Source organism: Mytilus californianus, unplaced genomic scaffold (assembly GCF_021869535.1).
Source record: "Mytilus californianus isolate M0D057914Y unplaced genomic scaffold, xbMytCali1.0.p SCAF_10, whole genome shotgun sequence".
Lineage (NCBI taxonomy): Eukaryota > Metazoa > Mollusca > Bivalvia > Mytilida > Mytilidae > Mytilus > Mytilus californianus.
Window position 1 is genome coordinate 29,549,136 of NW_026262582.1, and position 14,672 is coordinate 29,563,807.

General features: G+C 32.2%; 1 protein-coding gene across 1 annotated transcript in view; it reads left to right on the forward strand.

The window, feature by feature from the left end:
• Nucleotides 1-14,672, forward strand: part of LOC127717905 (uncharacterized) — a 43,741-nt gene that overhangs the window by 27,137 nt on the left and 1,932 nt on the right. The window contains exons 9-13 of the mRNA XM_052223766.1: nucleotides 117-306; nucleotides 2,912-3,083; nucleotides 5,222-5,297; nucleotides 10,637-10,698; nucleotides 13,458-13,563. Coding sequence (XP_052079726.1) covers nucleotides 117-306; nucleotides 2,912-3,083; nucleotides 5,222-5,297; nucleotides 10,637-10,698; nucleotides 13,458-13,563 — 606 coding nt within the window. The remainder of the gene's footprint in view (nucleotides 1-116; nucleotides 307-2,911; nucleotides 3,084-5,221; nucleotides 5,298-10,636; nucleotides 10,699-13,457; nucleotides 13,564-14,672) is intronic.

A 14,672-nucleotide genomic window follows, 5' to 3' on the forward strand; every position in this document is an offset into this window, starting at 1 on the left:
AGGCAATAGTAAAATTTACCATGAAATTGTGGTCATCTTAATACATGTTCATTGTGATAAATTTGGATTTACATTTACATTTAATTCTACATTTGAATTCTTCATTTTCATTATAGTAGCAAGGTGCACCTTACACAGCTGACAATCCAACTGAAATGTAGTGGAAAAATGAAGCTGACGGGTGAAGAATTAAGTTTGCCTAAATGGAGAGATGGAACGCTAAGAATGAAGTGTGTGAATGGATCCTGGGATATGGATTTAGATTACTATGTTATAGGAGGTGGAATGATAACTATAAACTATAATGTATGTGAAATGAAAAAGTAACATATGAGCTGTGTCGGATAGAAATCGACCTTATAAAAGTGCACGTACATGTATAAGTGTTTGATTGATTTCGGAACATTCAAATACGAAATAATAGATGAGTTTTGGTCTGTTTTGTAGGGTTCTTATATCGACTTAATTTTCAAATAGTTAGAAAACCTTGCGTAGAGATTTGTTCAACCTGAAATAAGTTAACAGATGTGTTGATATTCATTTGCATAAGGTCGATTTCTTTCCAACGCAGCTCATATACTACAAATTTATTTTAAGTTTATGGGTTCCAATTTTTGTGGATTGATGTAAGAAGAAAACTGTGAATGGAAACGGGGAATGTGTCAAAGACGCAACAACCTGACTAAAGAGCAGAAAACAGGCCAAGGCCACCAATGGGTTTTCATCACAGCCAGAAAATCTTGCACCCTGAGGTGGGTTTCGGCTGGCCCTTCAACAAAAATGTGTACTAATTCAGCGAAAACAGATGTCACACTTAAATTGGAAACTTATAAATGAACCAAAATTAAAAAAAACCAAACAAGACAAACATAGGCCACATGCCCCTTACTTGGGTCAGGTGCAAAAATGTGTTAAACATGTTTTGTGAGATCTCAACCCTCCGTCTATACCTCTAGCCAATGAAGAATGTAGAATAAACAAACACACAGTAATACGCACAGTAAAACTCAGTATGAAAATCAAGCACAATCCCTCCCCTTAGGGTTTTAGTATTTTTATGCAGTATGCCTATTAAATTTAGTATCATATTATTTTTGCAAAGATTGCCACTCAAACTGATGCTAGGGTGCAATCTTAGACTTGCAGTGAGGTGGTAGTTTCTCTGTGTTGAAGTTCTCACTCTTTTGATAATGTTGATTCGTTTATATCATGGTAAACAATTTTTATACGCCTGTCAAATTTTTGACGGGACGTATTATGTTATACAAATGTCCGGCGTCCGTCCGTCTGTCTGTCCGGCGTAAACATGTCGCACCGTAACTTGAGAATGACTTATCCAAATTTCATGAAACTTAACATAGTTGTTTCTTATGATGGTCAAATGATCTGTATACTTTTTGGTGAAAATAAGATTAAAACTTTTTGAGTTACGGGACTTAGTAACTAAAACAGGTGTGTGTTTTTTTTTCACATGTGGCGCCGTATCTCAAAAACAATTTATGATTATTGCTTAAAACTTTACACACTTCTTAGTTATATTAATCTTAAGATCTGTATACTTTTTGGTGATGATTCAAAATTTTATTTTAGAGATATTGAGTATTTTGTTAAAAAAGGGGGAGGGGTTTTTCACATGTCGCGCCGTATCTCAAAAACAGTTTATGATTATTGCTTAAAACTTTACACACTTCTTAGTTATATTAATTTAAAGATCTGTATACTTTTTGGTGATGATTCAAAATTTTATTTTTGAGTTATTGAGTATTTTGTAAAAAAAGGGGGAGGGGTTTTTCACATGTCGCGCCGTATCTCAAAAACGATTTATGATTATTGCTTAAAATTTTACACACTTCTTAGTTATATTAATCTAAAGATCTGTATACTTTTTGGTTTTGATTCAAAATTTTATTTTAGAGATATTGAGTTTTTTGTAAAAAAAAAAGGGGGGTTTTCGCATGTCACGCCGTATGTCAGAAACTATTTATGCTTATTGCATAAAAATTCACTCACAAGACGACGGGCGTATCATGCGCTCATGGCGCAGCTGTTTATTATAGACTGTGGAAAGACTGTATTTGGGTTGGTAATTGATTACTTGTTTTTGTCCATATTTGGCATATAATAGAATTGAGAATGCAAACGGGGAATGTGTCAAAGAGAACAACTCCCAAAGAGCAAAAAACAACCAAAGTCCACAAATGTGTCTTCTACACAGCAAGAAAATCCAGCCTTTAAAAAATGCTTTCCCTATGAACATTCAAATTTTTTGTCCAGCTTTGTGTATCTGCCAGGTTTGAACTCTAATCTTGATTGGTCTTTTTCTTTGCCTTTAAAGTCATAACAAAAATGAGATTGGTAGAAAGGTCAGAAACCCACAACAGATGCTGAAAAATATAATAGATTTTGCTCATGATACTTCAAATCCCCAATTCAACAGTTATTGAAATTGTTCACAAATTTTCAGAATCCAGTTCTTTTAAAAATAAACGGAGAAGTGACGGACCATTATTTGTAAAACCAGGCTAATACCGCAAACTAAAACAAGTTGTAAAAGTTCTTTGTGTGACATCAAAAACAAGTTAAATGAAGAAAATAGTCTTTATCTTTTAAACCATGCCATTCTGCACCATTTGCAAACATTGGTACCACAGGGGTATTTGTAAGAAAAAAGTTGTCATCAGAGAAGAGTCAATCCTTAAAAAAAGACTTGCATGGTGCAGAGAAAAAAGGTGATGGACGGTTAATGGCAACTGAAAAAGGTCATTTTCTCAAATACAAGTAAAATTATGATTTCAAAGGATGACAACACCTCTGTCCATCTCACTTTGATGAAATTTTAGCTGAGAAAATCCTCCTCGTTTTCAAAACAGTAGATAATCTGTTATAGTAATGGAGCATTGTTTCTTTTCAGATTTCTACAAGAGTTATAATAAAGGTTATATGTAAAAGTCAACTGATCGTGCAGTTAAAACCTGCCGACAGCCTGCCTGTTACAGTTCGTCTGAAGCCTCATACACTAAATGACAGAAATAATATGATCAAAATGTTTCATAAACTATTGGAGATTCAGAGGACAACAGAGAGTAAGTTTATGAGGGAATTTAGTGTCGGATTCGAAAAAAAAAATGACCAAATTTCAAAAAAAGAAATAAGAGAAAGCTCTTTGTTAAAGAGAGGTGAAAGATAACAAAGGGATATTCAAACTCATAAGTCGAAAACAAACTGACAATGACATGGCAAAAAAATGAAAAACAGTGAAAAGATAATCCACCAGCACACAAAACACAAAATAGAAAAGTAAAGACTGAGCAAGACCATTAGGTACTCTTAAAGGGTAAACAGATCCTGCTCTACATGTGGAGATGCTTTCTGATAATTATCAAAAAGAAAAAAAAATTGGGTCAATGTTAAAACTATTTATGAATTTTTCTTATTTACCACCCCTTGAAAAGCATATTCATTTATTGTCGAGCCTTCGACTTTTGTCGAAAAAGCAAGACATAGTGATCCTACATTCCGTAGGCAGCGGCGTCCACAAATATTCACTCTGTGGTTAAAGTTTTTGAAATTTTAATAACTTTCTTAAACTATCCTTGATTTCTACCAATCTTGGACAGAAGCTTGTTTATGATCAGAAGATAGTATCCATTAATAAATATTGTAAAAAAAAAATCCTGTTTATCCGTATTTTACTTATAAATGGACTTAGTTTTTCTGCCAGTTAACATTACATTCACTCTGTGGTTAAAGTTTTTCAAATATTAATAACTTTCTTAAACTATCCTAGATTTTTACCAAACTAGGACAAAAGCTTGTTTATAATCACAATAGGTATCCAGAAGTAAATTTTGTAAAAAAAAAAAAACCTTTTTTTCCTATTTTACTTATAAATGAACTAAGTTTTTCTGCCAGTTAACATAACATTCACTCTGTGGTTAAAGTTTTTAAAATTTTAATAACTTTCTTAAACTATCCTGGATTTCTACCAAACTTGGACAGAAGCTTCTTTATGATCAAAAGCTAGTATCTAGAAGGAAATTTTGTAAAAATATATTTCATGTTTTTCTGTATGTTACTTAATTGGTACGTAGTTTTCTTCCAGTAAACATTACATACAACCTGCAGTTAAAGTTCCTAAAACATTTATTAGCTTCATAAAGTAGGCGAGACACTGGGTTTCGCGGAACCCTTACAAATTTTTTCTTATTTTTATATGACGGGACGTATTATGGTATACAAATGTCTGGCGTAAACATGTCGCACTGTAACTTGAGAACAAATTATCCAAATTTCATGAAACTTAAAATAGTTGTTTCTTATGATAGTCAAACGATCTGTATACTTTTTGGTGAAAATAAGATTAGAACTTTTTGAGTTACGGGACTTTGTAACTAAAACAGGGGTGTGTTTTTTTCACATGTCGCGCCGTATCTCAAAAACAATTTTTGATTATTGCTTAAAACTTTACACACTTCTTAGTTATATTAATCTAAAGATCTGTATACTTTTTGGTGATGATTGAAAATTTTATTTTAGAGTTATTGAGTTTTTTGTATTTTTATTGAGCTTTTTGGTAAAAAACATATAAAACATGTTGTGAGCGTCTCTTATATTAACTTCCTATTGAGCAGGAATAAGGAATGAGTCAGGATATACTTAGCATGACTTCCTGTACAACCCCTGTGTTATTCCAAAAACATTTATTATGTTTTTTTCACAAGACGACAGGTATATCATGCGCTCGTGGTGCAGCTGTTTATTTTTTCTTAAATTAAAATTTATTTTTTAACTTTATTTAAATAAAGCTATTTCCATGAGATAGAATCTTGTTATTTTGTTCATTTGAATGTTTGGTTTTAAAACAAATTTCATTTCTGCACTAACATCTGCTATCAAATCATTGTAATCCAAGAGAAAAACTCCCTAAACATTGTTAAGAACCAATAGTTTTCTGATGAAATTTTCGCTATATATACATTGTACTGGTACACATTTTTATTTAGGGGCCAGCTGAGGCCCACCTCCGGGTGCAGGATTTTCTCGCTCAGTTACAGACCAATTTTTGGTGGCCTTCAGCTGCATTCTCTTCTTTGGTCGGGTTGTCTCTTTGATATATTCCACTTTTCCATTCTCAATTTTACTAAATTCAACTTTCCTGTAGTGAGCTATGTAAATAATCAATGTGTGTTTTTATACCATTTTGATGTTAATTATTTTTCAGAAGTGAACCAACCAGTGATCAGTAATAAAAGATGTGTCTCTAATCTATCTCATCAGGAATCCAGAGAGGACACCAGGTAAAGCTGACAAATTAATTCTGACACATAAAAGTGGGTGTGTTATGTGTGAGGATTTGATAGGACAAGGAACAAATGGAATATTTGGTTCTCATTTACATCCTTAGAAAATGTATATACATGTATTATGTAAATGCTTAAAAATTTTATTTCTTTGAAATTATACCACTTTTGAATGAAGTGAATTGATATGTTAAGATTATTTTAGATCACTAAGCACTGTTCACCTGTCATTTTTGTGTCAATTTATCCAGAGTTATGGCCCTTGATTATTGGGGAAAGTAATAAATGTTGTTGTTTTTGTCGAGTCTGCAACTTTTGTTGCAGAAAGCTTGACATTGGGATAGTGATTCGGCAGCGTTAGTTAACCTCATAAAAGCTTAATATTTAAGAAGTTAGAAGTCCATTGTCCTTAACTTATTTTCATGGTTCAGTGACTACTTGAAGAAAAAGTTAAGATTTTTAGTATTCTTAATTTCTCTCTTATTATGAGTAATAGGATAACCATATTTGGTATGTGCATACGTAACAAGGTCCTCGTGCCCGTCAGACAGTTTTCACTTGACCTCCGCATCATTTCATGGATCAGTGAACAAGGTTAAGTTTTTGTGGTTAAGTTCATATCTCAGAAACTATAAGCAATAGGTCTCCTATATTTGGTGATTGGAATGATTGTAAGGTGTACATGTCCAACTGGCAGGTGTCATCTGACCTTGACCTCATTTTCATGGTTCAGTGGTTATAGTTAAGTTTTTGTGTTTTGGTCAGTTGTTTTAATACTGTATGCAATAGGTCAACTATATTTGGTGTATGAAAATATTTTACGATGTATATGTCAGTCTAATATGTTTTATTTGACCTTGACCTAGTTTTTAAATGTTAAATTTTTATTTTTGGTCTGTTTTTCTAATACTTTTAGCAATAGATCAACTATATTTGGTGTATGGAATGATTGTAAGGTGTTTATGTCTGTCTGCCAATTATTATCTGACCATGACCTAATTTTCATGGTTCATTGGTCAATGTTAAGTTTTCCTGGGTAGTTTGTTTCTTAGATACTATATGCCAAAGGTCAACTATATTTAAAACATGTAATGATTGTAAGGTGTACATGTCTGTCTGGCAGCGTTCATCTGACCTTGGCCTCATTTTCATGGTTCATTGATCAATGTTAAGTTTTCCTGGGTAGTTTGTATCTTCTATGTGCAATAGGTCAACTCTGTGTAAAGCATATTTGGTGTATGGAATGATTGTAAGGTGTACATGTATTTCCAGTTTGGTTTATCTGACATTTACCTCATTTTCTTGGATCATGTTAAATTGATGTGATAGTTGTAGTAAAGCTTTATATTTAGGACTATCAACATAATATCAATGGTAAGTAAAGAAGGCAAGACATTTCAGCGTGTTTATTCATACCGTAGAAAGGCTTCTATAGTCCGCGGTTTTATTCTCCAAAATTGGACCTTCCAGACGGGGTGTGGACTATAGAGTACAATAAGCAAGAAATACGAGAAACATTTCAATTTCGCGGGCGAGGTGGTTTGTTTACATTCTGCCATCTTTGTTATTTATATTGAAGAGGGCGCTCTTATCATTTTTCAAACTAATAATTTTAACTCATCCATATTAATAAGTTATTTCTATTTAATATCAAATTAATACTGATAAATATAAAAACTAAACCTTTCTTTACAAATTTCTCGTTTCTTTTCAATGCATTGGTTGAAATAAACTGGTACCTGCTTGATTGAAACGAAACAAACATAGTGAAAAAGACAACCGTAAACCAGCTTAGAATTTGTAAACTACAAAACGTAATCGGTTATTGTTCGTTCCGTTTTGGTGTTTCATACTGACTAATGTGGTTTGTATTAGCTTAAGACCCTTCAAAAATTAATGTGCTAGATATATTAAAGACTGTTTTACAAAAGAATGGAACTGTTTTACTTTCAAAGTCGTATTATAGTGATATATGTTATGTACGGATTTCGACTCTCACCGGTTAATTTCTTCTTTTACACGTGCTTTTTAAACTTCCTGTTTAAACATACACAAGTTTCTAAATTGTTTTTTAAGTGAATTAAACTTATTTTAACAATCATGAAGCGTTCTAGAATCAATTACAAGCAGTTTCAGCTTCTGTTTGATGATGGAAAACAGGTTTTTCCAAGAAAATACCGCAAACGACCGCACAGGATTTGAAATTACCGGAGTTTCATTAGACCTTTTCTAACAGTTACAAAAAGTATTTTTACCTAAAATTTCGTGGGGAGAAGGGGGTGCGGACTATGTACCAGTGCGAACTATACAAGCCTTTCTACGGTAGATAGATTGAAATTTTTTAAACTTAGCGTTCATCATGATGTTTTCAAATTTGAATTTATCTGGTTTCTGGAAAATAAGAAGCATCGTCGTGGATTATGATTTTCATGTTATGCATTTAACAACTAACCATAGGTTTTGTTTGATTTTTGTTAATTTTTTTTTTTCTTTAAACATTCAAGAGGGTTGTTGATTTGTTGCAAAATTAAAAGTTATTTAGTTGTGCAGATGATAATTAAAACAAATTTACTAAATGTCTTTCTTTGATAGCTTGGAGGATAGAAAATCTTGTGCTATTTTTATAGAAAATGTAGAGAGAACCATTACACAATAAGATCATAAATTTTGAATTCAAGTGTTACCTGTAATTATAGATTAGTGTGGGTCATCATAACGAGATTGATTTTTTTTCGCGCTTGAGACAGTACGGCGAAAGTTGGAAAAGCAAACAAGTTTAGATGACCAATGGTAATCTGTTTATTGCTATTTTACCTATGATGACGTTAATTTCATTGAAAACGGCACATGCTCCCTTAGTTTCTAGCAATAATATTTCATATCACTCTACTGTGCTGAGAAAGGAAATTATCAGTCAGTAAGATCAAAGGAAAATTTCGTAAAATATCGATAATTATAGGTTTCTAAATCTAGAATCGAATGTTCAGTAGTTGTCATTTGTTGATGTGGTTTAAAAGTGTTTCTTGTTTATTGTTTTTTATATAGATTAGGCCGTTGGATTTCCCGTTTGAATGGTTTTACACTGGTAATTTTGGGGCCCTTTATAGCTTGCTGTTCGGTGTGAGACAATGCTCTGTGTTAAAGACCGTACTTTGACCTATAATGGTTTACTTTTATAAATTGTGACTTGGATGGAGAGTTGTCTCATTGGCACTCTTACCACATCTTCTTATATCTATTCATGACAAGTGAGAATGGGATATCGCTTGATATCAACTTGAGTTGTTTAATTTCAATATAACAATAAACGACCCTTTGGCGAGTTTATTATTCAGGCCATAATCTTGCCGGCGAAATGACGATTTAAGTCGCCAAAGAATTTTGAAAATCGCTAAATCTCGCCGGCCGACTGACTTCATAGCGAAGTCAAATCGCTATCAAAATCGGTAAAAGGGAGACAACTTGTGATTGACAAGTCTCACAGGTAAAAAAAATGGCGGCTGACAAGGAAAATCGAGATTTTCAAAACGACCCAGGACTAATACTATAAACGATCAAATTAGATAAATACAACGGCGACTTTGAACATCCTCGGTTATAACTTTCAAAACTGTTCAAACGGAATACTGACCGCCTGTTTAAGTTATCGTTTTACGATGATTTTAATCTGAGGATGTTGCGTAATCACTCAGCTGATTTGTTTTATTTTTATTACCTACACGAGTCGATCAATTTTACTTTACGGTAGGTAAAGGGTGGAAACTAAAGGTAGATTTATTATATTCATTGAATAAAAATTGAAATATAAAAGGTAGAAAGACAGCTGATGGATAATGTGATTGCAAACGTACGACACTCGACCAGATAGTAATCAGCAGTGGATTTTTTCTCATGACCACTTCGTTGATATGGATGATATTTTTTAAAAAATGATAGAAATTAGCTCTTTAACGGATAATTATTTTGCGATTGAAAGATATTTTTATTTATAGACTTACAATCTTTAACAATAATCTTAATTTTCAACTAACATAAATGTGCTGGACATTCAATAATGTTTTACAAAATAATGACAAGTTAAATTCCCAGTCATGTGAAATTCATCAGGTAAACTGGGAGTCATATTTTTCTGGAGTTTTAAAAATAAATTGAGGCAGATGCATATGAATTTAATGCATCATAATCTTGATAATATTACTAGGCTACTCCTTCATGTCCCAATCAACAAATTTTATTTAGAACACATTATGGTATCAATAAATAAATAACAACTATATATTGTCTAAACCTTTTTATTAAGAACTTTCTATATATATATATACATTGTGTACAATAACATATGAAAAAACTGCAAGTATATCTTTATTGAATATAACTTGAACAATTTCCTTAGTGATACATGTGATAAGCATGAAAACACGATGCAACCGAAACGGTAATGGAATCTCACTTCTCCAAGAAGTTGACCACTTCTCCCTTCTCTCTCATGGAAGGAGAAGTCACTTCTCCCTCTTCAAAATCCTAGATTAGGCCCTGTTATTACTATTTAAATTAAATAACGAGAGTTCATATCAAGCGATATCCAGTTCTCACAAGTTGTTAAATCTATTTCTCTTAGGGTCAACACTCTCATTGTGTTAAATTAAAAATTCAGCAAATCGTTGAACAAGCCTTTTGCACAATCCAGTATGACGTCATGTCCTTTTCTGGTGTCAAACTTTAACATCAGACATTTTAAGACTTTTTGCATGCGTCAGAATGTAATAAATTTTGAAAAAGAGAAGATTTCCAGGTGAAGTGTTTTGTATGTTATTGAAGAAATCACCTATGTCCTTTGCCATGGAAGAAATGTATATCGTCATACCCTTTGAAATTTATCAATGACCTAATGAATAACCAATTGAAATGCCGTATTATTGTCTTATGATGTTGGATAAGCCAAATAGATTCACGAAGATTTTCGTATCACACTCTGTGCAGTGTGATACGAGAAATATATATTCATGCAAGAAATAGATAACAAGTCACAACCATATATAAGAGAATAATATTTATCTGAAGGCATGGGAAAATGTGATTTCTTGATCTGCTTATCTTGATTCTATGAGTACTTAACTTTTCTGTTGGTATATGTTAAATTAAAAAAACACAAAGAAAGTGAATAAAATAATTTAGAAAAATTAGATTAATTTTTGCCCTAAGACCACTTGCTCCTTTTCAAAATGCAGGTCTTCCTCTATTAAAATGTATGATATGTTTTGTTCATTGTAAATTTACATATATGTCTTTATATTGTAAATTAATAGAACATACCTTGTATATTTATTTACTTTCAGTGGGAAAAGAATGAAAACTTTGCCTGATCCAAGTGAGGGCCTGACAGTTATTCAAGCAGGAAGTAAATAAATACTTACTTATTTAGGGGGGATACAGCGTGTGTCTGTGCTTCCATGGGGTACTGTGGATTCATATATACTCGTTGGATACCTATTTTCGTGGGTTTGGTGGGTACATGTGAACCACGAATTCAATGTTAAACAAATAACAAATTTTCTATAGGTTTTGTATGTAGAAATTGTCAAAACCTCAAAATCAAATACCTACGAAAATGCAAATTTTCCTCAATCCACGAAATTAAATGAATCAACAGTAAATGACTAAAATAAAAAGTCATTTTGTGAGAGTTGTTGGCAATACAACTAATTAAGGTAGCACTACAGTCTAACAATGATTTTTTGAAGATATTTTTTTTATCACATAATTTTGAAGTAAGTATTATTCTGCACAGTTTGTAAAAATCCCAAAGTCATTATCATATCACAACAGGGAGTAAATTGATAATGAACGTATGTAAATAAAAGCACATGTAATTAATCTAAATATATAGGCATTTGGGAGGGGCTAATATGTCAATCATCTGTTGATACCAGTGTCCAGCTGTTAATCCCTGACCACAAGATAAATATCTCATTGCATTGCAACAAAACTAATTTATAAAACATGGAAGTTTAGAACAGAGAAAAAGAAAAGATATGAATAGGAAAAAATTTAAAGGGCAAAAATCTACCAAAATGAAAAAAAACTATGGAAAAGAGTGTGAAAGTATCTTTGAAAGCCTCTGACTGCCTGTATAAATTTCTAGTCTTTGGTCTTCTACATGTAAAAATAATTTTAGGCATTTTAACTAACTTTAAGTTTATGTGAAATTTTTTAATTCCATGAAACTCATAAATCATGTTGGACAGTCTATTTTCAAGAAGGTGATGGTCTTGATCTTTTTATGGACAAGTATTTTAATTTTAATATTTTAGCTAATTTCAGTCATCATGGTCATATTATATTTCTTTTTAAAATTCAAATGAAAATTATTCTTTATAGTGAGAATAATGATGTTAAATATTAATTATGATGCAGCTGGCCAATCCTGTTATTCTCTTATCTTAGACTGTCTGGACAGAGGCGGAGCTTTGTCTTTATTTAATTACTACATCACAGATGTTGGTCAAATCTGTGACGTCAAACTCCCGCCAAATGCCAAGTTAGTGTTATACAGTGCACACAAAATGCAAATTTTACAGCATTAGAGCATCAAAGACACAATGTGTGTGGTTCTATTGATAAAGTAATGGTGTCAGAACACTCCTGGGGTGTTCCCAGTGGAATTTTTGTATTTATGTGGCATTTATAGGGGTTCTTAAGAGGAAATTCAGTTTTAAGGTCATTTCTCAGAACAATTTTTCATGAGAATTGTAAGGAAAAAATGAAAATAGAAACTTTATGGGTACCCCCTTTGGCTTGACTTTGATATATGTGATTGAAGGGAGTATTTTCTACAATACCGTGTCCCAGTTTTTGGATAATTTGTTTCTAAATGAATTTATAGCGCTCCAAAGATGAAAGGTGAAATGAGGTTTGGCATCCAGCAGTAAAAATAATATATCTTATTACTGGAGGCATATATCAAAAATCTGAGACACGGTTTTGTAGATTGTGAATGGTTGATTAAAGGGATGAAAACAAATTTTTACTACCATTTGACCTGAATGTGCCGTTTTCATCCAAGTTGGAAGACCATTTTTTTGGCAATTAATGAGCTATATTTTGAGATTAATCATACCAAAAATGAATTTATCAATAGATTAAGAAAGAGTTATATTTCAGCTTTAAAATGAGTTAAAGATTTTTAAAATCCATTGAGTAGTTTTGGAGAAATTAATCTTTAAAGACTGTTGGTTGGAGTCAGAAAATTCTGACTGTAGTGCTACCTTAAAGCTGATAAGATGACCATTCAGTTGTATGAAAATTTATTTAATATATTGCTGAATGCTGTCAAATATGTTTTTATACCTCTCACAAATCTTGTGGTATAAATTAAAAGAGTCTTTCCTTCTGTTTGTCCAACTAATATTTCCATTGCACTTTACTCAAGTACTGCTATAAAACAGAGTGAGATTATATTTGGTCAACAGGTTAACACTGATGAGTTGAAATGTCTTGAGGAAACTTTTAATAATGAGCAGGGATATGCTTAGCACAACAGTGCATGCCTTTTTGTATTGTCCTTGGACAGGTGCACCAGGAGAGAACATTGAAATGCAATACTTTTAATTGAATTAAGGTTTATAAATTATTTGCCTTTTGCATTTAAGGAAAGTGTTAATGTCAAATAAGATTTGTATGCTTTTGTCTTTCATGATTAAAAATTAATAGAAATAACATTCCTATAATGGTTTACTTTTACAAATTGTGACTTGGATGGAGAGTCATTGGCACTCGTACCACATCTTTTTATATCTATATATTCCAACTTCTTGACAAATTAACCACCGTTAATTTCTGTGTCATTTGGTCTCTTGTTGAGAATTGTCTCCTTGGCAATCATACCACATCTTATTTTTACACATACATATTAAAAAAAAGATGCCGTATGATTTCTAATAAAACAACTTTTACCAGAGTTTAAATGAAGTGGATTTAGCAATTTAAGGTTACTGTACCACCTTCTACAATGAGAAAAAAAAAAAAACCATACATATATTTAACTTTAAAAGCAGTAGATATAAAAACAATGGCAACCAGTTAACTACAAATTTGGGACAGGTACATAAAGAATGTGGCGGGGTTGAAGCAATTTTATACTCTATTCTAATATTTTAGCAACACTGAATGAGGAGCTAATTAGAGTTCTTGAAAGAGCCTCCACAAAACCAACAATAATTCAAGCTTGCCGTGAGAATGCTCAGGACTTAAATGAGGAAGATATGTAAGTTTTTAATTTCCTGATGTCCAAAAATCATATATAAGAACAAAACAATTTAAACTTGCCGTGGCTCAGACTTTAGAATTTAATAATATAACTTTTTTGATTGGATAAATCTAATAATTTATATTTATTGGCAATGTTTACCTTTTTCCTTTGATCTTACTACCTAATAATTTCCTTTCTAATTGTTATATAAACAATTGATTGACCCAGGATTATTAAGGAAACATTTTTTTATGCCCCACATAGGGGCATTATGTTGGTCTGTCTGGGTGTCCATTCATTCGTCCGTCTGTCCCACTTCAGGTTAAAGTTTTTGGTCAAGGTAGTTTTTGATGAAGCTGAAGTCCAATCTACTTGAAACTTAGTACACATGTTCCCTATGATATGATCTTTCTAATTTTAATGCCAAATTAGAGTTCACCCGAATTTCACGCTCCACTGAACATAGAAAATCATAATGCGTGTGGGGCATACGTGTACTATGGACACATTCTTGTTCTTTATGATTAAAAAAATGATTTCAATATTTGAATTAGTATTTCTAACTGAAAATGTGTCTCTTCCAAATTTGTTGACAAGAAAAGTTTACATAAGTTTACCAGTGATTTTGCTAGCGCTCGTCATTTTCGTCATTTACGAAACGGTTTTCAAAATGATGAAAGTATTCCAAATCAATTTCGTCACTTAAATTTGGAAAGAGTAAAAATATTTTCGCATGAAAATACTATAATTCTACCTGTCTTATTGTTTCTGACAAGTTTCTGACCCTCGGCTAATTAACATTTCCAACATGTGTTATAAGTTGTGATTACAGATAATCCGCTTATCGCCATCGTATGGGTCACTAATCCGTTAATTATATATCAACCCCATAATTGATCATAATAATTATTTTCCCCAGTAAAATCAGTCAGTCAGCATTTCAATTTCAATATTTATCAAACGAGCACAATTTGCAGTTCGTTTGTCGTAGTTTCGTCATTTGAGTTTTCCCGCGGACAGTTCGCATTTTAATTTCAATATTTCTCAAACGATCTCAATCTGCAGTTCGCTTGTTGTAGTTTCTTCAAATGAATGTATTTTCGTCATATTTGATATAACTTTTA